The sequence below is a fragment of the Pollicipes pollicipes genome, unplaced genomic scaffold, assembly GCF_011947565.3.
Source record: "Pollicipes pollicipes isolate AB1234 unplaced genomic scaffold, Ppol_2.1 Scaffold_2555;HRSCAF=2994_pilon_pilon_pilon, whole genome shotgun sequence".
Lineage (NCBI taxonomy): Eukaryota > Metazoa > Arthropoda > Thecostraca > Pollicipedomorpha > Pollicipedidae > Pollicipes > Pollicipes pollicipes.
The window spans coordinates 7,701,403-7,725,901 of NW_023596136.1; the positions used below are offsets into that span (position 1 = coordinate 7,701,403).

General features: G+C 59.6%; 1 protein-coding gene across 1 annotated transcript; it reads left to right on the top strand.

Annotated features, from left to right (window-relative positions):
* The first annotated feature begins 2,668 nt into the window (after positions 1-2,668).
* LOC119103239 (uncharacterized) lies at positions 2,669-20,747 on the top strand. The gene is made up of 7 exons (XM_037226684.1): positions 2,669-2,697; positions 4,444-4,563; positions 17,426-17,535; positions 18,051-18,183; positions 18,715-18,839; positions 19,209-19,325; positions 19,921-20,747. The coding sequence occupies exons 2-7, from the start codon at positions 4,444-4,446 to the stop codon at positions 20,060-20,062; spliced, it is 747 nt and encodes a 248-aa protein (XP_037082579.1). The 5' UTR covers positions 2,669-2,697; the 3' UTR covers positions 20,063-20,747.
* Positions 20,748-24,499: the final 3,752 nt, after the last annotated feature.

Below are 24,499 nucleotides of genomic sequence, written 5' to 3' on the forward strand. Positions count from 1 at the left end.
CCTTCGTGCTGCGCGAAAGACCTGAAACTACTGTGATCGGCCCCGCCCGCACCCGCTCCGTGCCACGTGCCGCTGAGGACCCCCTGTCCGGGCCGTCCCTTCACGCCCGCCCACTCCGCCCTGACACCTGGCGGCCCGGTCCGCACCCGCTCCGTGCCACGTGTTGCTGAGGACCCCCTGTCCGGGCCGTCCCTTCACGCCCGTCCACTCCGCCCTGACACCTGGCGGCCCGGTCCGCACCCGCTCCGTGCCACGTGTTGCTGAGGACCCCCTGTCCAGGCCGTCCCGTCACGCTCGTCCACTCCGCCCTGACACCTTGGCGGCCCGGTCCGTACCCTGCTCCGTGCCACGTGTCGCTGAGCATCCCCCTGTCCGGGCCGTCCCACCCGTCCACTCCGCCCTGACACTTGGCCGGCCAGGTCCGCACCGGCTCCGTGCCACGTGCCGCTGGGCACCCCATGTCCGGGCCGTGCCGCCCGTCCACTCCGCCCTGACACCTGACCGGCCCGCCGCCAGGAGTCGCTCTGCCACCTGGTCGACTCGGCGGCCGGCCTCAAGCTCAACCGGCTGCACCTGCTTCAGCGGTTCGGCGCCGCCGGCACCAGGCTGCCGTTCTCCATACCGTGAGTGCGCCGCGGCATCCGCCAGCGTCCCCAGCACCGTCCGACCTGCGGCTCATCCCGTCACAGGCTGTGGCATGTGTACGTGTGTGATATATGGGCAGCGGGGCCCGCCTTCTGATACCCAGCGGTGGGCCCCGTCCGATCATCATCACCGTCGTCGTCATCGTCATCGTCAACGTCATTTCCTTATCATTTTTACTATTGCCATAATCATTATCATGATGACACCCAGCGAACGGAAGGTGTTCTCGCTGGTCGCGCTGGCCGGCATGGGACGTGCGCTGGTTTACCATTATGCAGGCACCCACCGGCCGCCATCCGCATGTTTCGCACGCCACGGAGCTGTGTGAGCCGAACGGCCGGCCCCTTGTGCTGCGTGACCGGGGCTGTGTGTGTGCCGGCACCCAGAGTCCCTCCTGCCCGAAACAGGGAGCTGGTGTCGCTGGATCGCTACTGCACGGATCGAGGCGTGGCGGTGGTGCCGGCGCTCGAGGTGCCGGTCGGCTCATCGCTGGAGTCGCTACAGTCGAGCCGGGCCGACATGGACGCCTTCATCAGCTGCTTCGCCAGCGTCAGGTGGGTGACGCGCCCTGCCCCGCCCGCTGCCTGTCTGCGGCGCCATGCGCGTGCAGCGGTGCACTTGTCACAGCGGTCTCAGTGAATATCGCGCGACAACCGGATCGGGGGTTTCATATCGCTCCACTCCACGCTGTGCGCGCCAACGCCGCCAGGAGCGGCGCTGGCCTTGGTCCCGACTCCGGCGTGCTCCGCCCTGCCGTGCCCGAGCGTGCCGGCGCTGGCCTTGGTCCCGACTCCGGCGTGCTCCGCCCCGCCGTGTCCGAGCGTGCCGGCGCTGGCCTTGGTCCCGACTCCGGCGTGCTCCGCCCTGCCGTGCCCGAGCGTGCCGGCGCTGGCCTTGGTCCCGACTCCGGCGTGCTCCGCCCTGCCGTGCCCGAGCGTGCCGGCGCTGGCCGTGTGCACTGACGGCCGGCCGGCGCCGCAGGTGGGTGCACTTGGGCCCGCACCTGAGCGGGCTGCTGTGCGGCGGCAGCGGGCCGCCGCTGCTGCACCTGCTGCCGCTGCCGGCCGGCGCCGCGCCGCTGCTCTGCGCCAACTCGCTGCGCGCCGCACTGGACCGGCTGCCCGCCGACGTCGTGCTGGTCGAGTACGGCTTTCAGGTGGGTGGGCGGAGACTGAGGCCGACTTCCAGGTAGATGGGCGGAGACTGCGGCCCGCTTCAGGCCCGGGGCATGGTGTGCAGACTGTGGGACGTGGCGGCCGGTGCTCTGGTGGCGGGTCAGTGACCGGCACGCGGATTCCGAGTCACTGGAGCATTAGGATCTGCTGAAGGTAGCTGCGCTGGTTGTGGGGTTGTGTTGTCAGGTTTGCTGAGATAGCATGCTCACAGATGCCGTTGGAAATAGACTATACTTCACTTCACGCGTCTCCAGCAGCGGACCCCGACTGAGCGCGACGATGTCGCCGGATAGGGCCGCATCAGCTGGTACAGAACGCGAGAGACTGAGGAGCTCGGCTTACAGATTGTGCTGGGTTTGCGATGACTCTCGTACACATCTGCGGTGACTGGTGCCGAACCACGAGGCGGCGACGCGTCCGTCAGCCCCCCAGCACCGCCCGGCCTGAGGTTGCCCCGCAGGCTGTGACATGTGTGCGATGTGTTGTATGTATTGTATTGTATTTATGTATATGTATTGATGTGTTGTATCGATGTTTGCCCGACAGGCAAGTATTGCGAGTGGTGGGCGTCTCGGCAAGGCTTCTGAAAATAGTATTTATGCGATCAATACAGTTTTGTGTAGGTAACGTAAAGTTTTAGCAAAGTTTACTCGCCCAATCCGCAGTGTGAGTCGCGCCGCAGTGTGTACGAACGACTCAATGCGCCCCTGGCGGCGGACAGGCAGACTACGACTTCAGCGAGCCCTGCCAGGCGGCGGCCGAGAGGGGCCTGGCGCTGATGACGACCGCCGGCACGGCCGCCTGGAGCTCGCTGGCCGGCTGTCCGGAGGCGGTGGTGCTCAACGTGGCGCACGCGGCGCGCGCCGCCGCCGAGCTGGTGCGTACCGAGATGGCCTGGCGTCTCCGGACACGGGGTCGAACAGGGGCGCGGGCTGAGGCCGGAGAGCCGATCAGCCTCGCGTCTCGTGTAAACCAGCGCTGTAGCGTGACGTACGCGCCCGGCTGGCGCACCACACCGCGCCGCCCGGCCACAAATATACGACCAGTTCGAGCGGAACTGCCGTGCAAAGGCAAAACCGCATCTGGCGGAGGAGGAGGGGGGGCGGGGGAGGGGGAGGTCCGCCAGGAACCCTCGGGATCCACGCGTGGCTCGGCAGGGCCAGCGGCTCGAGTGTCTCCCAGACGGCCGCGCCGGCCCTCGGGCGTGTTGACTTATTCAGCCCCGTGTTGACGTCAAGTCGTGACGTCACAGCAACAGTTTATGGCGTCGGGCGTGTACCACTGGCAGCTGTGCGGCGTGCAGAGAACCGGACGTCACGAAAGGGGATCCGACTCAGTGTGATCGTTAAGACTGTTCACATAATCGCGTCACATCATGTGATATGATGTGACGCGATGTGACGTTGATGTTAGAAATCCGAGTTCCTATGCGGTTCCCGGGTCCGGATCTGTGCATGTGGCCTCATGGGCTCCTCCCCCTGCTTTGCGGGCATATCACCTGACCGACGGGCTGTTCCAGTCTTCTCATTAAAAGTTGCCCTTGTCGCAGTTGTGGGAAAACGATGTCTACACATATCGCAATTCAAGCTCTGTTTCACTGGATATGAGCAAGAAGGCACCTGAGGTGCTGATTTTTCAGCATTATGCGTTCAGAGTTCTCATGCTGACAGTGATCGGCCTTGAGTATGCTATGGGGTGCTGGTTAAACGACGTTAGCAATGAATTATTCCTTATATGAAAACATTACACCAATGTTTGCTTGGAAGCGTCGTTTCACCAGTATCTCCTAGCATCATGAATGTCGACAACTCAGCATAAGAAGTCCAAACTCATATTTCTGTCGCGTTGTAGCCATCCAACTTTTACGTCTGTGTGCTTCATATCCGGATCTGGATTGGTGACATCATAATGCGTTAATCGTATTAGGAGTCCGGTGATAGTTTTGTCACAGATTGACACTGAGATGAACTCTTTGCAGCGGACGGGAACTATGTGTCGCAGATGGGACTCTGTTCAACCTCTTTGTGGCAGACCGGGGCTGGTATAAGCTTTGATTTCTGGTGTTACATTCGTACCGCGAAATATCATTGGCGACAGCTTTTTATCGCACATGTGGGTCATTGTGATCTATGTATGACAGATGGGCGTCATTATGATCTCCGTGTGACAGATGAGTACAGGTATGATCTCCGTGTGACAGGCGATCTCTCTGTGACGGATTGGTGCCGGTATGATCCCTGTTTGACAGAAGATCTGTGTGACAGATGGACGCCGGTATGATCTCTGTGTGACAGGCGATCTGTGTGTGACAGATGGGCGCCATTATATCTTTGTGACAGATGGCTGCAGGTATGATCTTTGTGTGACAGGCGATCTCTTTGTGATGGATGGACGCCGGTATTATCCCTGTTTGACAGACGATCTGTGTGACAGATGGACGTCGGTATGATCTCTGCGTGATCGACGATCTCTGGGTGACAGATGGGTGCCGGTATGATCTCTGTTTGACAGACGATCTGTGCGACAGATGGGCGCCGGTATGATCTCTGTGTGACCGGCGATCTCTGTGTGACAGATGGGTGCCGGTATGATCTCTGTGTGACCGGCGATCTCTGGGTGACAGATGGGTGCCGGTATGGTCGTGGCCGACTGGCGGGCGGACGGCGGACTGAGCCACGGCGTGTTCTCGCTGCCGGGCCTGCTGGTGGCCGCCGGCCTGGCCTGGAACCCAGACACGCCCACCGTGAGTACGCCACCGCACCGAGCGCGTGCGGCGGCTGTGTGCGGCTCCACCGCTTCAGCCGGCCGCCCCGCCGCCCCGCCGGCATGGGAAGGCCCCGGCCTCTGTAAACAGGGCTGGCGTGTTTATGCCGCGGGCCAGGCTGCACGGCTGCACAGGCCGACGGCCGTCACCGTGCCGTCCTGCAGTGGTGCGGCGCAGGCTGGGCCTGCAGGCCGCGGTCATGACGGCGGCGGGCTGGGGCCCGTCAGCCGCCACAGTGTCTGCCGCTTCCCACACGCTCTCCAGTCAGGGCCGATGTGGCTGGAGTCTGCTGGTAATTGGTCACCACTGATCGTTTCAGCAAGGATGACCCTTATGCGCGGGGTCTCGCTGCTTTTGCTGCCCTGCGTGCTTTCCGAGCTAAAATCAGCGGAACATCTTGCAGGCTCGCTGCAGCCTCAGCGCTGCAGTGTACAGGCGCCCGGGTTTCCCAGGCGTGGCCCTTGGATTCTGTGCGCGGCCGGCGTCTGTTGCCGAGAAGTGTCGTGGGAGCGTCACTGCCTTCCACATTGGCTGCAGACACAGATTGGTAGATAAAGGCGTTGTGAACCACATGAACCTGTCGGTTTAACTAGTTGGTTTTCTCGGGGGTCTTTCTTCAAGCCGTTGCGTGTTGGGTTGATTGATGATCCTCAAATTTACATCGGCCAAATTTGGGGTCGTTTTTCCAACACGGTCGTACTTACGTCTCATTGTATTCCGCCCTGCCATGCCATCAACCTTGGCTTCCGAGCTACTGGGGTTGCGGTGTCTGGCAAAGTGCGCTGTGTACAGCCAGAAGCTCAGGCTCGTCAGATGGGACGGATGTGAGACATTTGTACGCTAGTTTATAACTTTTTGAGCGTGTTTTTCGTGTTGTATCGCGAAAGCATTTGTGATTAGTGATATAGCGATAAAAACATACACGTGCGCACTATACGGCAGAAATCCGCCTGTGACACTGGCGGGCCGGCCACGGCCGCACGTTTGCAGCGGGACCTCTGTTTCCGTGAGTCGCACGCACGCGTGCATGCGGCAGGCTTGTCTTGATGTATGCGACCTGTGGCCAGAAGCCCCAGTACCCCCGAGTGAGGCCCGTGGTCGGTCGCCGAATCGAAGGGTCTGTTTGGGGGCAGACCGTGCCCGTCGCCCCGACCGCTGGCTGGCACGGCAGTGGTCTGGTGACGGTGCGACAGCCCCCACCCCGCCCCTCCCTCCCCCTGCTGCCACATCCCGGGCTGAGAAGACCACCGAAGTCAGGCCGGCCCGCGCGTCAGCCTGGTGGGCAGCTGAGCCGGGCTCCGCTGGAGGGAACTCATGTTCGACGCTGTTCTCTTAGCTGTAGTGTATATCAACGTGTTTATCATTATAACGAGCGAAATGGCACGTGTTTATGCGGCGATTGGCAAGCATCGTCTTGGAAATACTCCGTATGATCAAAGGACAGTGTTGTAAATATTTATTTTGGGACTATCACAGAAAATCACAAAAAATATTTGTCCATCTCCCCCACAGCTCATAACGACTCTCACTACGATCAACGAACGTTGTATGGTTGCAAGTCAACTCTGGCGTCCACTGGCCAAAAAACAAAGATGCAGACGGCTCTTAAAACTGAAGAATGTTCATCACTGACACGTATGCAGTACGAAAAATCCCGCCTCGGCCCCTTTATGCGGGGAGGTTTCCTTCACTTATCGTAATCACTTGTTCGCTCACATTGCAAACTGTCTTCAATCACTCCTGCTACGAACAGATGCTTGCGTAGAGTCTATGGCTCACATGATTCCGCACTGTGTTCTGTGTTATCTGCTGGCGCGACATAGCATCTGGAGGCATAGGGTTTTGATAGTTCATCAAAATGGGTGGACGCAGCCGCCGTGTTAGACTGGTTTCAGCCGACAGTGCCGTCCTGGTCTCTGCCGAGCATGCTGTGCTGATATCTGCCGAGCGTGGCATGCTGATCCCAGCCGAGCGTGCTGTGCTGATATCAGCCGGGCGTGCCGCGCTGATCCCAGCTGAGCGTGCTGTGCTGATATCAGCCGGGCGTGCCGTGCTGATCCCAGCTGAGCGTGCTGTGCTGATATCAGCCGGGCGTGCCGCGCTGATCCCAGCTGAGCGTGCTGTGCTGGTATCTGCCGGGCGTGCCGTGCTGATCCCAGCTGAACGTGCTGTGCTGATATCTGCCGGGCGTGCCGTGCTGATCCCAGCTGAGCGTGCTATGCTGATATCTGCCGGGCGTGCTGTGTCTCTCCCGGGCGTGCTCTGCTGATTCCAGCGTAGCCTGCTGTGCTGATCTCAACCAAGGTTGCGAGTCTTATTTCGGCCGCCGCCGCCGAGTCCGTCCAGTTCCTTGTTGACGCAGCGCCCATCTGGCGTCTCGTGGAACCCGGCCGGGCAGAACTCGCGCGCCTCGGGCACCGCCACCGTGCGGAAGCCGGACCGGAACTTCTGGAACAGCTCCTCGCGACACTGACCCTGGAAGTCGAGCATCGAACCCGGCGCGCAGCGCACCTTGGGCAGGTCGAAGATGGCCGTCAAGCCGAGGTGCACGCACTCCAGCTGCAGTGTATCGACGCCGACGATCAGCCGTCCGTCCGCACACGGCCGGTCGTACTCGTTAATTGCAAAACAGGCGGGCTCCGCCGCCTCGTCCTCTCTCCAGAGGGCTTCGTCGTCGGCGCACGGCGTCGGCAGGCAGCGGGCTGACGTCTGATTGGCGGGCAGCATCACGTGTTGGCCGGCGGCACACGGGCCGCGCCGGAACACCTGGAAGCAGCGCCGCTCGGCCGGCCAGTACACGTGCAGCGCGCGGCAGTCGCAGAAGCCGTGACCGAACTCGTCCAGGAAGACGACCATGCCGGCCGGGCAGGAGCCGTTGGCGTCGGCGCCGCTCGGTCGGCACTGGCCGGCAAACAGCGCCTGGCCGGCCGGGCAGGGCCGCGGCCGGCAGCCGGCGTCGCCGCTGTTGCGGTCGACCACGAACCAGTAGCCGTCCGGACAGTTGTCGCCGGTCCACAGCTGCTGGCACTCGCCGGTGGCGTTGTTGTACGCCTGGTAGGGCTCGCCGCCGCAGCGCGGCAGCGGCCGCAGCGGCGCCGCCGGCCCATCCTCGAACGTGATGCCGCCGGGCGAGGGCCGCAGGCTGGCTGGCCGTGGCGCTGGGGTGTCCACAATCACGGCCGGCGCAGGCGCGCGGGCCGCCTCATCGGGATCGGCGCTGGCCGCCGGCGGCTCGGGCGTGCGCTCGGCCGGTGCCGACGTAGGCCGCACGGTCCACCCCCGACCGACGACGGTCGGGGCGCGGCGGCGCGCGGTCGGGCAGCACGGCCTCGTCGCCGCCGCTGCTCGGCCGCGTCCACTGTGGCTCTTCGCCCGGGAAGAAGAAGCCGCCGTCAGTCGGACGCGACAGCCGATGCTGGCGCCGGCGCGGAAGGAAGCGCGGCACCACCGAGCCTTCCACCACGTCGCCCGGGAAGAGGATGTCTTGGCCGGGCCGGGCGTGCAGGCTGCCGGCGGCCACCAGCAGCGTGCCGGCCAGCAGCAGTCGGCGGGCCAGCACCATGGCGCGCGGTGGAAGAGCGGGCGCGCGCGTGCGATGAGACGCGACTGACGCTTTTCGCAGGCGGGCGAGCCCGGCGCTGGTGGCTAGGGACGGCTCGGAGGCGGCCGCGGGGCGCTGGACTTCGATCTGACACGGATCAACGGCGTAATTGGCAGCCGGAGCTGGGCTGGCTAGTCGGCCGGTCGGCACTGTACACGTGTGCCGGGACACGCCGGTCGCTGTCGAAGCTCGTCCCCGCTACACGCGTGTCGCGGGATACGTCGCCCGCTTGCGTCGTCCGATCACTGAGACGCCAGCGCGCCTACCGCCGATTCATATACCTGCCGGCGGCCGCCATTCGGCAACTGACCAATGAGAACAGAGCAGGTGTGATGTCAACGACGCGACGGCCCTGCCGCCGGCGCTGTCGTGGTGTAACGTCATACCTGGCTGGGTTTTCAGAGTTCGAAGAATTGCTGGTTTCCCCACATCTTGAGCACACAGTATGGTAAGCAACAACCCACATCGCTATCAGATTACGCGCCTGGGATTTTAATAGCCCTTGAATAAACTTGTCATTAGCTTACATTCTCCAGGCCGCTCCATGGCAAAATTCAACATTTCTGAAGAGGCCTGCGTACAGGACTGGATTGATGCCGCGCCTGTTTTCACCTGAGGTACTGTTAAACAGCGGCCAATGCGCCGACCGGGTCTCCGCGCGCGCCTTCCAAGCATCAATGCGCTGGCTCCCATCGAATGGCGAGATCGACAGCCAGGCGCTGCCAGGGCAAATTTGACGTAGCTGCCGACGGACCGACCGAATGGATGATGCGCCGTGTACTCTCATTGGCGGCCTCCCAGCGCAAATTTGACGTACCTGCCAATGAACCGACCGAATGGATGATGCGCCGTATACTCTCATTGGTGGCCTCCCAGGCTGCCGCACGTACACTGCCGAGTGGTTAAGGGCAATACGGACGAAGTTGTAATTTTGGCGTCGAGAGAGAGAAACTGAAAGCCTCGGAAGACCTTTCTAGGTTTGATTTGACTCACAAATCAAACTTGACTCTCATGCTGCATACACCTTACGGCATACTGTCGTTTACATTACGACCTATCGGTCTGTATACAGATTCAACACAGCTGCTCTTGATGCTCGCATCTGTCGATAATTCGTGGCGACGGCACTGGAAGTGCTGGAAACGTGGTCCTAGTGCAAAAGAGCTGACAAGCATTGCTGTTAACAAGAGCTATTTCGCTTTATGGGTAGTTTCATAGCAGGGGGTCAGCTCACGATTCTCTACCTGGCCTGCGGTTATTCCATTCAATTTTTCTAGCAATGTTGACATTCTGGCCAGATGTGGTCGACGTTTCTTACGCGGAGAGCGTCGCCAACTCAATGGAGGCACCCCGTCTTCGACCCAGTTAGTAGATATTGTTTGCAATAGAAAAGTCAGTGTAAGCAGATGGCTTGGAGCGCCTCGTGAGGCGATTCCGCACCACGCGGCTGAGAAAAGGGCGATGCGTCCGGACGGCAATTTGGCATAGGTTTTCCGGATGGACATTGGTGAAAGGCTTGAGATGGGAGTCCCAGGTGAGTTGGCTTGCGAAATGACCTCTTTTGAAGGGAGTGTTCCACATTGATATGAGATTTTGAAGTGAAATAGACAATTTTTAGCCATCCGAATAATTTCACCATTCGTCGCATTTTTCACTGCCCATCTATTTATTGCCTGCCCTTCTTAAGACCTAAACCCTTCGAGTTTCTGAGCTATATACTCACGAAGTTATGCAAATTGATTCGGAGACTATTTCAAAGTTGCTCAAGCGTCCATGACTTCATGATAACGTCATTCACATCGTGGCATTCCATTGGCCTTACAGCGACCAAGACCAAGAAAATATAATTATCGGGTCGTTCATATCTGGCGTTCGTGAGCACAATCTCCGGAGATAACGGCTGTCAACTGGCTCTGATATGCTGTACAAGGTACAATGATGTATTCAAACAACCAAACAGGGGAATTGTGTTGTTCAGAGCAGACTTTTCCACTAAAAAGTGTACCGGTAGTTATAAGCGAGCTTCTTTCGTCATATCTGATGGCCGATTCACTACCTTCCGATGTGGAACATTCCCTTTAAAGACACTGAAAAATACGCCATTTAGCCATCCATAGTATGGAAGTGATTTGTGCGTTCTAGGGTGATGCGGCTTTTGTGGCTCGCCTTGGCGATATCGTTTACAAAAGCACGTGCTGCGTAGGAGCAAAGGGTGCTCTCCTGGTGCCTTTCGGAGAATCCATGGGCGCGCGCGCCCCTGATCGACCCCCATGGTGTAACCACCCGGGCAGTAACACCATGTGGGCCGTGGGGAGTGTCTCAGACAACTCTCAGAATGTGTCCTCACAACCTCAAAGAGGCCTAAATTGTCGAACGCGTGTACTCGTGTTGCAATGAAGCGGAGTAAAAGCACAGCTTATCACGCAGTGCTTAACTTACTTGACGCGACGCTTAAAAGGCCGTGAAAATAGCGAGCCGAGCCCACTGCACGCAGGTCCTCTGAATGGGAAGCTCCAGGCTCGGCACACGACAGAGGTCGCGCCCGCCACTTCGGCTCCTCGACGCCTTTCCCGCCGCAACAGTAACGTATCGCTTCGTGCTGCGTTTGTCATTAGTTATAACGATAGATGCCCACGAGACAAGCGGCAAATAAACCTGATGGCTCCCCTGGCGCACCACAGACAAGCAAATGCACTTGATGGCTCCCTCTGGCGCACCACAGACAGGCGAATAAGCCTGATGGCTCCCTCTGGCGTACCACAAACAAGCAGATACACCTGATGGCTCCCTCTGGCGCACCCCAAACAGGCAAATTACATGAGTTTGCCGTTGAGTGTCATGAGGAAACTCAGTAGGTGATTAACGATGCGAATGCCGATCACTTTGGAAGTTGGATCCATTATGCGACTCAACCTATGAACCTGGACCCAAACTGGAATCTCAGATCACTTCGGAATTGTATGTAATGTACGTCATGCACCCCGCTGGTGCAGAATGTCGTGCCTTGCCCTTATAGAGAACAATGGTACACAAAATCTATGCCACTCGCTAAAAATAATTGCTTTTTAGAGGATGAACGAGGCACAAACCACATGTTTCTAAGGCCATAATGGACGAAAGGTTGAGGTCAAACAGAGAAGCTCCAATGTACGGAGCGAACATAGAGCACCCACGGTCAAACCCATGCCGTCCCACAAATTCAAAAATAAGTACCGCTGGCCATTGTGGAACTTGGTCTGCTTTTCAGCTTCAATACGCTGGAGTGTCACGACACCGTGGGGCTCTTAGTGTGCCATCCTGTGTGTTGAGCAAAACTATAAATGGGGGGGGGGGGAGGGGCGAATTTCGACCGGTCTCGCATGTTGTGCAGGTTCCATTCAGTCTATTTCATTGCAGGGAAGTGTGTAGGATTTTGCAGTTACATACTCAAAGGTTTGGCAACAGTAAATATATTGCCCGTCGTAAAACAATATTGCGTGTTTTCAAATGGCATATTCTAACAACATTATCCCGATTTTTCAATGGCCGTCAGTTATGACATGCATATGAATACGCCACAAATTTCATAGGGTGTGTGGCACGTACCAAGTGTCCCCCCCCCCCCTGAATATGCTCTCGGTCCATGGTACCTCTGCCGGTCTGCTGATATTTGTCACTGGCCGCCATCAGCGTTGTCTGCTCCGCTTACATGGATACAGCAGACCCATTTCGTACTGAATGTGGCGGCGGCCGCCAGGCGCCTGCAGAACGGGGCCTGACTGGAGCCGGCCCAACCCCGTCACGTGGCCTTAGGGCAAGCGGGGAGTGAGACCTCAGTGTTACGCGCTTGATCGTTTTTGGGTCGCTAAAATGTTTACCGGAATTCCCTATTGTAAGGTTCAGTTCATATAAAATGGCGGCAACTCGCCAACAGAAATTTCATTACGACCCATTGAGCACTTGTTTGCTTGAAAGGAAATGACGCAGGCTTGTAATGACTGGTTTGGTGCGTGCAATAGGCGATTTTTTTACCATGGGTTTGAAAAAGTGCGATTGGTCCCGCCAAAGAGTGGTCAAACACCATCGAAACCATCGAAACAAGTAATTCAGGGCCGGACGATTTGTGATCAGCGCTCGTAAGGGGTGTTCTTTATGTCCGGCTCTGCTCCGCTCTCTTCATCGACGTCAGACGTGTGTTGTGCAGTGACACCGAGCGGCGCCGAGCGGCGCTGGTTAATGTGCGCTGGACGTCAGGCGGGAAGCCTGCGACCGCGCCGGCCGACCATAGCACAGCCGCGATTCGCGCCGGAAGACCGCAGGGCGGGCGCTGTATTTCCCGCGCTTTTGACAGACGGCACCGGAACCGGTGTCCGTTCGCCGAACTGAGCGGTCAGCCCGCCCCACCTGCGTCACATGGCCACAGACGTCGGCCCGGGCCGACCCCTTCTGGGTCTGATCGACCCGCCTCTGGACTGCGGCTCTGATCGATCCGCCTCTGTACCGCGGCTCTGATCGGCCCGCCTCTAAACCGCGGCTCTGATCGGCCCGCCTCTAGACCGCGGCTCTGATCGGCCCGCCTCTAGACCGCGGCTCTTACCAGCCCATCTTTGAACTGCGGCTCTGATCGGCCCGCCTCTGGACCGCGGCTCGGATCGGTCCATCCCCGGCCGCGGCTCTGATCAGCCCATCTTTGAACTGCGGCTCTGATTGGTCCATCGCTGTCCGCGGCTCTGATCGGTCCATCCCTGGACCGTGGCTCTGATCGGTCCATCCCTGACCGCGGCTCTGATCAGTCCATCCCTGGTCGCGGCTCCGATCGGTCCATCCCTGACCGTGGCTCTGATCAGCCCTTCTTTTTGCAAAGTTGGCCTTTCAGCCAGCTGAAACCAGTTCCTGACTTCTTGGCTTTTACCGTTTTGTACCAGTTAAAACTAGTGTTAGCTGGCAGAAACTCACAAAGCCGAAGAGTTCCTCTTTTTACGCACGCCACTGCATTGTAGCTGAAATAGTTTCTGTCCAGTGAAAATGTCGAACGTTCCATGCTAGCACAAGGACAGGATAAGAATATATGGCACATGCGCTACACTAATTGGTGCACCTCTAGTGATGCTTGAATGCATAGATATATGACACCATGGAAGTTTAACTGGGATGACAATGTGCACAATTATATCTGCTTTAAGTCGACAGTTACTAGCCGATGTTTTAAACGCTATGTGCGAGTGTTATAGTCGTAGTACAAAGTGATGATGCATGCAATGTTGCTGCCTTTGTGAGATGTGCATGGCCTAAATGAAGGCCAGGCACTCCCTCGGGCGTACCAGGGCCAGTGTGTCATGACGTGTGTTGGGCACCATCCAGGCCGGCCACTCCGATCAGGCGTACCAGGGCCAACGTGTCATGCCATGTGACATGTGTTTGGCACCATCCAGGCGGCCACTCCGATCAGGCGTACCAGGGCCAATGTGTCATGACATGTGATATGTATTTGGCACCATCCAGGCCGGCCACTCCGATCAGGCGTACCTGGGCCAACGTTTCATGACATGTGACATGTGTTTAGCACCATCCGGGCGGCCACTCCGATCAGGCGTACCAGGGCCAATGTGTCATGACATGTGACATGTGTTTGGCACCATCCAGGCGGCGCACTGTACGTGCGAGCACGCCGTCACAGGTCACGTATCTATCAAGACGCATGATGTATGGGCCAGACTGCGGTCACTGAGGTCACGCCAGCTGGCGTGGGCGCCAGCTGGTGCGACGCTTGTTCCGACCGGGTGGCCTCCTAGGAGGACGGCAACGGAACACATGGGATGTCACGCCAGCTGACGTGGGCGCCAGCTGGTGTGTCGCTTGTTGCGCCCGCGCGGCCTCCTGGGAGGACGGCAACGGAACACATGGGATGGTGGAAATAACAGGGTTTTCTGGCTTAAACATGTGTTGATGCAGAACTGAGGTTTGAGCCTTCTCCCAAATTGGATGCTGCATTTGCGTCGGTATGATTGCCGGCAGTTTGATGCTTAGTCGGTGGAACATTGAATGTCGGCCATTTTGTGGCTCTTGTTGACCAGCACGTGATTGTCGGCCGATCATGCTGTACCACTCTTACAATGCGCCGACTGAGTTGCATGAAAAATCGACCGACTGCATTGCTGGCATATTGATAACTAACCATTTCGTGGTCTTTGTACAGATAAATTTATCTGTGCCGCTTGATTTGTGTTAACTGCAGTCTATTCCATGTACCTCCCTAACATTCTGTGGCATCCTGCAGTGTATGTCAGCCAGCCATTATCCTCGTTGTAATTTTAGCCCTGCTCAGTGTACCACATAACGCTAGCAAGGATCGACACGTAATGTTCGTGTCATTTTGCTGTGCCTCTTTAGTCCTTTCGCTTGTGACGTGTTCTGCAGTACTTGGCTTGTACCACTTTTTGCCACCTGTGGCTGCTACCAGCCGGTTTTAAGCCGTGAAGCTGGCTAGCGGAGAGCAATGCAGTTGGCTGCTGCCAACCTCTCCTGTGAACCGCGGCTCTGACCGGTCTCAGCGCCGCGGCTCTGGTTGATCTCAGCGCCGCGGCTGTGGTTGATCTCAGCGCCGCGGCTCTGGCTGATCTCAGCGCCGCGGCTCTGGCGGTTGGCTGACTGCCCATGTATGGTGGCGCGTGCTGCCGCCGCCGCCCGCCATCACAGCCGGCTGGAGCCCGCCAACCCAGCCCGCCAACCCCGCCGCCCCGGTCTGGGTTGCACCGAGTCCAATCGTGTCCCAGTCTGGGGTGACGCCAAGTCCAGCCCGTCACGTACGCTCCGCGTAGAAAGTGGGCTCCCGGGGATCCCTCGGCCTCGACACGGGATGCCCAGTCATTTGGCTCCATCTGTGACGTCACATCCGTGGTCCAAGCGTCTACAAATAGCCAGCGGGCTGCCTACTTTGCCGGCAGATATTTTACCGTATATAGCAAGTGCAGCCGAGGAGATCGTGTGATAGTTGCGATTTTCCACGGAACAAAAAGTAAAAACACAACTGCTGTAAAGTATCGTCATTGGTATGGTCATTTGCAATGTGTCTCATTTGCCTAATGTTTAAACCCGCTGCGCATTTTTGCGCTATATTTCATTTATTGAAGCAAAACTACGGCGAAGTTTCGGCGTTCACAAATGTATCCTCTTGTGTGGTGGAATCAGATGGTCATTGTCGGTCGACTGACTAGTGGGGGCCAGTCGCAAATATTCCTCTGTGTGATCAGGCGAACCAGCACAAAAGGCGACGCTTCTGTATGCATCTAGTAGTCTTAAATTCAACAACAATTTTGTTTGCTCCGAATCGCGGCAGCTACACGTCGCCGTACAAACGCTGTAACCCATCTTGCTAATGCTTCAAGAGAAAACGAATGGCATGGTCTCGTAGGTCGCATAACCGGGGCGTACAGTTGGCGGCGTTCACCAGCACAGACGGCAGCCTACAGATCATGCCTTTATCTACTTATCTTGTGATCCTACATTTTTGGGAAGGGAAAACAACAACGATTTAGCATATTCAGAAAGCTTGGGCATCACGTGTGGCGTTGTCTGGGGTGGGTTCTCGTGCGTCCCGGCGTCTGCCGATGCCTCGTGTGCCGTAAATGTGCCACCGCTGATGGCATTAGGCTCATCGGTCACTGTTATCTGTCACTCTCAGTGGTCACTGTCACTGTCTGGCGCTGTGTCAGTGGCGGCAGTGAAGCCTTGCGGCCACAGCTGTTCGCTGTGACGTCCGGTAGTGCAGCCAGCCGGAGTCGTGTTTGACGGCGCTGGCGGCGGAGTCGCTGCCGGTGGCCGCTCACCGCACCGTTCGGTCCGTGTCGTGCGCTGTGACCTCTGGTGACCTCTGACGGAGGCTGATCTGTGCCTGGCAACCACGCTGTGTGCGGAGTTGCCCGGCAGTGGTCGTTGCACTGATTGCACGTTACACGTGCGCCCGCCACTGGTGACCTCGGGACAGCGCGCTGGAAATTTCCCCGCGCGCGCCGCGGAATTACCACCGGATTTAGCGAACTGAAGCTCACTGACCATTTAGGTAATGTGCGCGCGCATAGTGATGCAACATGGAACAGAACAGCCGCCATGAATCACCAGGGCCTGTCAGTGTGGAGTGTAGCTGGCGTCGTTCGTGGAAGGAATTTATTATCCATTCGCGTGGTGTTCACCGGTTTTGGAGGAGGGGAATTTATATATTATGTTTATGATACGCAAGAGTACTGTCGTGTGGCCGGATTTAGCCAGTCCCGCCTCAGCGGAACCAATACCGGCTTCTGGTCGACGTGCGTGGAGTTGGACCGAATCTGATTCGCGGCGGTGTTGTGGGAGATCCGAGTCGATCACGATCCTAGCTCAAGTGGGCCGGTTCCACTGGCAGTCACTAAGAACGTAAGTCGATTGGATGAGTGGACTGTGCGTTCAGCATGCATCGGCATTCACTGCAGACTTCGCCCGTTTCTGCTGCGGATTCGAGGCTAGTTGTCACAGTCTCGTGCGCCCATATTAGCTCCCGCGTCCGAGGTCTGCCGTGTTATCTGATCGGCCGATGAAAAATGTCGTATTTCGCAACTGCATTGGATTCAACGGATGGCCTGACTGGTGGAGGCTGGCCTGCATGCCGTGCTGGTTGGTGGGTGGCTCGTATTAAAGCGGAGGCGGTAATTTATTAGTTACCCATCACCCTATGCGGCGTACAATCCGACAACCATGCGGGAGACATTCACGCTATCATAAGTCATTACATGAGTGACCACATGACAGGGAGCACGAGTGATCACACGCGCAGCTTGAAATGTTGAGTATTTATAATATAACCTGGTGCGTTTGGAAGCGTCATTCTCCTGGGTTATTGAAGACCGATAACTGCTAGTAATGAAGGACTCTGAATTGCTCAGTCCACGTCCTTACAATGAGGTTTGGTTCGTGTGTTTAGCGATGACAGTTATTCCGCCGCACATCGAGCACATGGTGTGTTTGATTATACACGTGGGGTCAATGGTGTGTTTGATTATACTCGTGGGATCAATGGTGTGTTGGATTATACACATGGGGTCAATGAATGTCTACGTGGCCATTCAGGTGCATTTGCACAAAAGACAGATCCTTGAAATGTGGGTAGTTTAATGTGTGGTGTAACCTACGCAATAATACAATTCGTTATTAATCGGGTACTTGCCCACGTGATGAGGGCAGCCGCCGTTGCGCTCGGGCGGCGCTAAACGGAGCGCCCTCTGTCGGCAGGAGTTTGTACACAGCTCGCTGGCCGACCTGCTCAGCTGGCACGTGCTGCGGGAGCCGGAGGGCGTCCTGGGACGCGCCGTCGTCGAGCTGGGGCGCGCCGAGACATTCTGGTGAGAGGCTAGGGCTGAGGCTGACGTTGGGTTGGGGCGACGTCGTTCACACGCCGTGTCATGTCTTGTAGGGTGGCCTGGTCAGCGCTGCCGTGTGTCCGGTGCCGGCCGGGGACGGGTGGTGACGCTGGCCCGTGGGTTTGTGTCTGCCCTGGCCCCGCGTTCAGGCGGGCGCAGGGCCCTGGTGCCGGCCGGTGACGAGTGGTGACGCAGGCCCGGGGGTTGTGTCGGCCCTGGCCCCGCGTTCAGGCGGGCGCAGGGCCCTGGTGCCGGCCGGTGACGGGTGGTGACGCAGGCCCGTGGGTTTGTGTCTGCCCTGGCCCCGCGTTCAGGCGGGCGCAGGGCCCTTGTGCCGGCCGGTGACGGGTGGTGACGCAGGCCCGTGGGTTTGTATCGGCCCTGGCTCCGCGTTCGGGCGGGCGCAGGGCCCTTGTGCCGGACAGCGGCGACAGTGGTGGTAGCCGTATCTGTGTGGGGCCGGGCGTGTCGTGATCCCACTTCCCGGCCACCCCCAGCCTGAGGGCGGCGCGCGGCCAGGGCCCGACCAGCGCGGCCGACCTGCCGCCGGCCGACGGCAGCACGCTGCACCGCCTGCTGGCAGATCCCGACACCGTGCCGCTCGAGAGACTCAGTCTGGAGACGGTCAACGTGAGTCTGTCCGAGTGTGAGGGAGAGTCTGAGAGTCTGCCAGCGCTCGGCCGACGGCGGGAGAGTGCTGGCACGCCAACGTGAGTCTGTCCGAGTCTAAGGGAGAGTCTGAGGGTCTGCCGGCGCTCGGCCGGCGGCAGCAGAGTGCTGGCACGTGGCGACAGCGGCGGCGTCGGCTGCCAAGCTTTGAATTGGTGGCGGCGTGCTGTGGACAAAGGCAACGGAGGGTGTTGGGTGACGGCGCGTTTGAATTGAGGTTGCTGCAGTCGCATGTTCATTCATGGGAAGCAGCTCCAGCCATGTAGTGTGCAGTATCACTCGTTGGCGTTGTGTAGTATCGGATTTAGGACGGCTTAAAAGCGGCTTTGTCAGTTTGTTCCTGTCCACTGCAGTAGACGGGTGAGGGTTGTAAAGACAGCCGATTGGAAAAGCCTGGCGTCAGCGTGGCGCCACCATCGCCCGCACCATGCGCTGATGTGGCGGAGTGTCGATGTCTGGCACGGTCTTATAGCACGCGGCGGTGTCCCCCAGAAAACGATGAAGCGCGTTCGTCACTGCCTGAACACGCTGCCGTCGGCGCGGCCGGCGCACCCGGAGGGTGACAGTCTGGTGCGTGAGGTGCATCTCACCGCCGAGCTGATGGTCACAGCCGTCAGGTCAGTGGGCCAGCGCCGCCGGGCGAGGGGCGGCTGGCACGGGGCCGCCTCGGTCGATCAGGTGCCGCCAGACCGGCGAGCGAACGGTCTGTGTCTGAGTCTGACTCGGGAGCAGGTCACTGCGGACGCGTTGGGCGGGACAGCGGAGGGAAGGACGACGTGACCGCCCGACGGCGCGTGTCGGGGCGCTGCAGACACCGAGGCGGATCGTGCACCAATGAAGGCGTAGTGTCTGTCTCGGTGGTCTCGGCATTCGACAGATGTCTTAGAGCGTCAAGTGTGTGTCATAGCGCTAGGTCCGGCAATGTCCCTCCCGCGATAAGGGTGTGGCGAGGCGCCCTGTCAGAGGATGCGTGTTGAACGCCGCAGGATCTGTCGGGCGCTGGTGTCGGTCGGCACCAACCCGCACAGCAACATCGGTTTCTCCGTCATCAACGTGGGCGTGGCCAACCTGGCGCCCACCTTCTGCACGGACACGGCCAACAAGTGAGGGGACGTGGCCACGCGACCCGCAGCGGTGCCGCCGTGCACCAGCGGTGGACGGGTTCGGAGGAAATTGACGCCTGCTGTTGCAGCGAGCGTGCCGTTGCGGTGCCGTAAAAAACCGTCGAGAGCGAGCGGACAGATCAATGTACTGGCGCACGTAAATGCACGGGGTGCATATATCTGACCGCGTTTCCGCGTTCCCCGGTTTATTTGCAAGTGGGATTGTCGTTCGATTTCTTCTGGATGTAGAACGGCGTCGAGCTTTGGTGTTGGCTGTTGGTGTTTGAGAGTGAAGCACGCGAGTGCGTTCACGCCTGTGAATTTCGACACAGTGTAGTGCACTGCTTCTCTGGCTCCGTGGCCCGTGAGGTCGTTGTCCGCCGTGGTAGACGGCCTGCGTGACCTATGCCAATGACGTGCGTCCCTGTAACATGTGGCGGCTTTGCTTGTGCTACTGCCGCCTGTGCCAGCTGTGCGCATCATTGTGATCCGGTGCTAGTCACACGCGCGCGCGCGCGTATGTGTGTGCGCGCGCGGGCGAGTGCGTGTGTGCGCGTGCGTGAATGTATGTGTAACCGGTAGCCCTGGCTGGCAGGCTGCTGAGCCTGGTGGAACAGTACCGCACGCTCTGGCTGGACCATCACCAGCCGGCCGGCCTGCAGGCATCGCTGCTAGTGCTCACCGCCCTGCTGCAGAAGCTCATCCCCGAGACGGCGCAGACCGGCAGCCTACAGTAGCGCCTCTTCTGCCACCTGGTGGCAGACCCGATCGTTGGAGGTTGCCGACGGGATCACTAGAAATGGTTGTGAGCGCAGTTCCGTAGCCCTCGAGCGGCCCGTGTTCTCCCATGGGGCGCTTCGCCACATTCCACGTCAGTGACGACATCACCTGGAATGGACCGCAAAGATCGCTGGAATTGGAATGGAAAGAGTGGATTGGATGACGCTATGGGAGTTGTCAATGTCGTTCAGTGCCTTTTGTTGTGTCGTCGCCTTTTGCACTATATTTTATAATCCAGTGTGCGACTTCCTTGCTACCATTTGCGGGTGGCTGTTAATGCGTTACTGGGTTCTGCTGTTGGGTGTGTGTGTTATCAATGATGATGGCAGTCGTTTGGCTATGGGAGTGCGTGTGGTGCTGGCGAAGTTGTTACCCGCCGTTTGGGGCAGTCTCGATCGGTGACCCAGGAATTAGGTGATTTGCACGAAATTACTACGGAGGACGAGCGAGGTTTTACCAACAAATTTGCAAAGTGCATTGCGAGCTTGTTGGCCAAGGTGCTCTATTTGCACACGGTTACGGACTCGGTATTCCAGCACAGGATCCAAGCACGCAGCACTGTTGATGTGGCTTACATTCCGTCTACCCCATGCCAGCTTGCGGGCGGTGTCGGCCGGCCCTGGTCGCCCCGCTGTCGGGCCGCTGCTCGGAATTCCGGCTCCATCTGCCTTCGAGTCCCGGCCCGCGGTGGCGGGCTGCGTGATATCCGCTGTGGTCTGTGGCGGCTGTGGCCTACTACTCCCGGTGGTGGCTCTGTACTGCGCCGTCCGCTGGCTCGCTGGCGTGGTCGGCACCCGTTGTTATTCACTTCCAAGTGTAATTGCAGATTTTTGTTTATTTATGCCCGTTGGGAGGTGCGTTAGCCACTGTTAACGCTTATCACCTGGCTGTCTCTCTCTCCTCATCTGCCGGTGGCGTTCTGGTTTGTAATAAACTGTCGTGGGAGTTACGCGCTTTCAATGGACTTTGGAGTCTGGAGTGTCACCATAAGACATGGACGACTCGTCACTGACGACGCTGCGTGCGTTTGCCACCTTTCTGGCTCCGTCCAGCCGTGTGGATCGACGATGCAACGACCAGCGCCCGTCACTGCCGCCTGCCAGGGTCGGCGCGACCGTGGCAACGGTGGAAGCTCAGGCACTACGCCAGCCGCTGTCTTCACACGCTGATCCTGTGCGCTCCAGTTGTCGAGGGGTCGCCTGCCCTGTCGACGAATGCGAGCTACCATAACATGGCTCTCGTTTTGAGGCCGACAGCACGCTTCGCCGCTGGGCGGACATTTCCAAGTTGTAATTCATTGCTGGCATGGGTGGTGGGAACTATTGCATCACAGATGCTGCAAACGCGGGGGATCCGGTATTCGTTTGGCGCATACACCAACAGTACCGCGCCCGAGCCATATGAGGTGCCGATTATACAAGGGCTCGCGAGCCAGCCGCTCGGGAGGTCACACCAGCATCGCGCCACGATCACGTGACGGTCATGTGCATCGAACGCTCCAGAAATGAGGTCGACACTGCTGCAAATGGATGGCAAATGCAAAGTGTAACTGCACCGACTAGTTTCAGTAACAACGGCGTGCGTGATGAATGCAATGGCCTTCAGGTGCAATAAGCGGGTACTCTCCCCCCCCCCCCCCAAAAGGCAATCCATCTCTTACATTCGCGCCTGGCGCTTTGACCACCGTCTCTTCTTCGGCTGCCGATGTTCAGTGTCTTTGGGAGCGGAGTGTTCCCGCACACATCTCGACGCCCCTGCACTCCCGCGAATCGGGGCGTCCAGGAAAGTGAACTCATTACCTGCACGGACGCGCAGACAAGATGGGAAAGACGCGTGCTACACTGACCTGGTTCGCCAGCTGTTGCACTGGCAAGTTCAGGCAGAAGGGGGAGCGTCAGCTGTTGCACTGGCGAGTTCAGACAGAAGGGGAGGCGCACCACAGGTCGCAGCTGTCCATCGAGCCGCGCCACACCTTCGGTGAGTGACTGCTACCGGACTAACCTGAGGACGCCGCACAGCTACGTGGCCGGTGAGCGCTGGCGGCTGTGGTCGCCTTTCGCCCCGGCCATATCAACGTCACCCTGCCCTTCCCGGCGAAACCGCCCTGAAGGAGACGGTCGCAGGGTAGTGATGCCGCTGGAGCAGGTTGTGGGTGCGCTACAGGGACACAGATACGAGTGGGATCAGTCGCTGCAGGAGTGGCGGTGTACGGACCGGCCACGGCAGTCAGCGGGTCGGAGTGTGAGGACGCACGCTCTCACCGGCATCAGCCGACTGGCGTCACGGTGACCGCTGACCGCGGAGGCCCGGTGTCCCCCGCCCCCGGCGCTCGGCCCGCTGAGGCCGGTGTCCACCCTCCCCGGCGCTCGGCCGACTGGTGTCGCGGTTGACCGCTGACCGCGGATGGCCGGTGTCCCCCGCCACCCGGCGCTCGGCCGACTGGTGTCGCGGTAACCGCTGGACCGCGGAGGCCGGTGCCCCCCTCCCCCGGCGCTCGGCCGCGGAGGCCGGTGTCCCCCGCCCCCGGCGCTCGGCCGACTGGTGTCGCGGTGATCGCTGACCGCGGAGGCCGGTGTCCCCCTCCCCCGGCGCTCAGCCGACTGGTGTCGCGGTAACCGCTGACCGCGGAGGCCGGTGTCCCCCGCCCCCGGCGCTCAGCCGACTGGTGTCGCAGTGACCGCCGACCGCGGAGGCCGGTGTTCCCCGCCCCCGGCGCTCGGCGCCGACTGGCGTCACGGTGACCGCTGACCGAGGAGGCCGGTGTCCCCCCGCCCCGGCGCCTCGGCCGACTGGCGTCACGGTGACCGCTGACCGCGGAGGCCGGTGTCCCCCCGCCCCCGGCGCTCGGCCCGACTGGCGTCACGGTGACCGCTGACCGCGGAGAGGCCGGTTGTCCCCCGCCCCCGGCGCTCGGCCGACTGGCGTCACGGTGACCGCTGACCGCGGAGGCCGGTGTCCCCCGCCCCCGGCGCTCGGCCGACTGGCGTCACGGTGACCGCTGACCGCGGAGGCCGGTGGTCCCCCCGCCCCCGGCGCTCGGCCGACTGGCGTCACGGTGACCGCTGACCGCGGAGGCCGGTGTCCCCCGCCCCCGACGCTCAGCAGACTGGTGTCGCGGTGACCGCTGACCGCGGACGGCCGGTGTCCCCCGCCCCCGGCGCTCGGCCGACTGGCGTCACGGTGACCGCCTGACCGCGGAGAGCCGGTGTCCCCCCGCCCCCGACGCTCAGCCGACTGGTGTCGCGGTGACCGCTGACCGCGGAGGCCGGTGTTCCCCCGCCCCCGGCGCTCAGCCGACTGGTTGTCGCAGTGAACCGTCCGACCGCGGAGGCCGGTGTCCCCCCGCCCCCGACGCTCAGCCGACTGGTTGTCGCGGTGACCGCTGACTGCGGAGGCCCGGTGTCCCCCGCCCCCGGCGCTCGGCCGCGGAGGCCGGTGTCCCCGGCGCTCGGCCGACTGGAGTCACGGTGACCGCTGACCGCGGAGGCCGGTGTCCCCCGCCCCCCGGCGCTCGGCCGCGGAGGCGCCTACTAGTAATGCATTATAGGAGAATGGCAGGCATGTTTCTACCCTTCGGGGCGTCATCATCACAGCCCAGGAGAATACAAGTGCCGGGTGACCCGGATATGTGCGTGTAAGCTCCAATACGGACAGCCTGAGGTCATGTAGATTCGGCAGCCAGCCTGATGGACATCTGCAATACACTGCGAAAGTCCCTTTTTCACCAAGTGAGTGCTGTGGGACAGCGACACTTGAGACGACCATCCAACGCGAGGAACGAAGGAAGCCAGTTTGAGCCCTGAGTCGTGTCGTCAGTTTTCGTAGTCCAATGGGCGGTCCCTGAGCGCACCCAAGCCCTGCCCATGCCATCAACCGCGGCTGTTTGGCGTAGCATACAGATATTACAATGGCGCGTCGGTGGCTTCTTCCTCGTACAGTCACTCCGCCACTTCCGTAGCAGCTCGGTACTTGCATCGCCGCCCACAGTGGCGATGCACCGGCCGGTGGCCGCATCCACGAGCACGCCAAGCTCTCCGAAACGGAGAGATCGAAAGCAGTGGCTACCTCTCAGCGCGGACTTATGGCCAAGATCGCACAGAGGCGCGTGACGTGGCGAACAGTGGTCAAACCAGATACCAGGTGGACCTGTAAATTATTTAAAACTACAACATCGATGCACAGGTACACCAGACATAAAAACAAGCAGTACACATTAAAGCATTCCGTCTATTCCCATAAATCACAAGTATATCACAAGTGTTATCATTAAACTACACTTATCTAAAACACTATTTGCACGGGCGGCGATTCATACTGAAAGACTGGATCTGACGCCCTGTCCACATCCGTCCAACTCCCGTGGACTCCGAGCTTCACGCACGACCGCAGGTTGG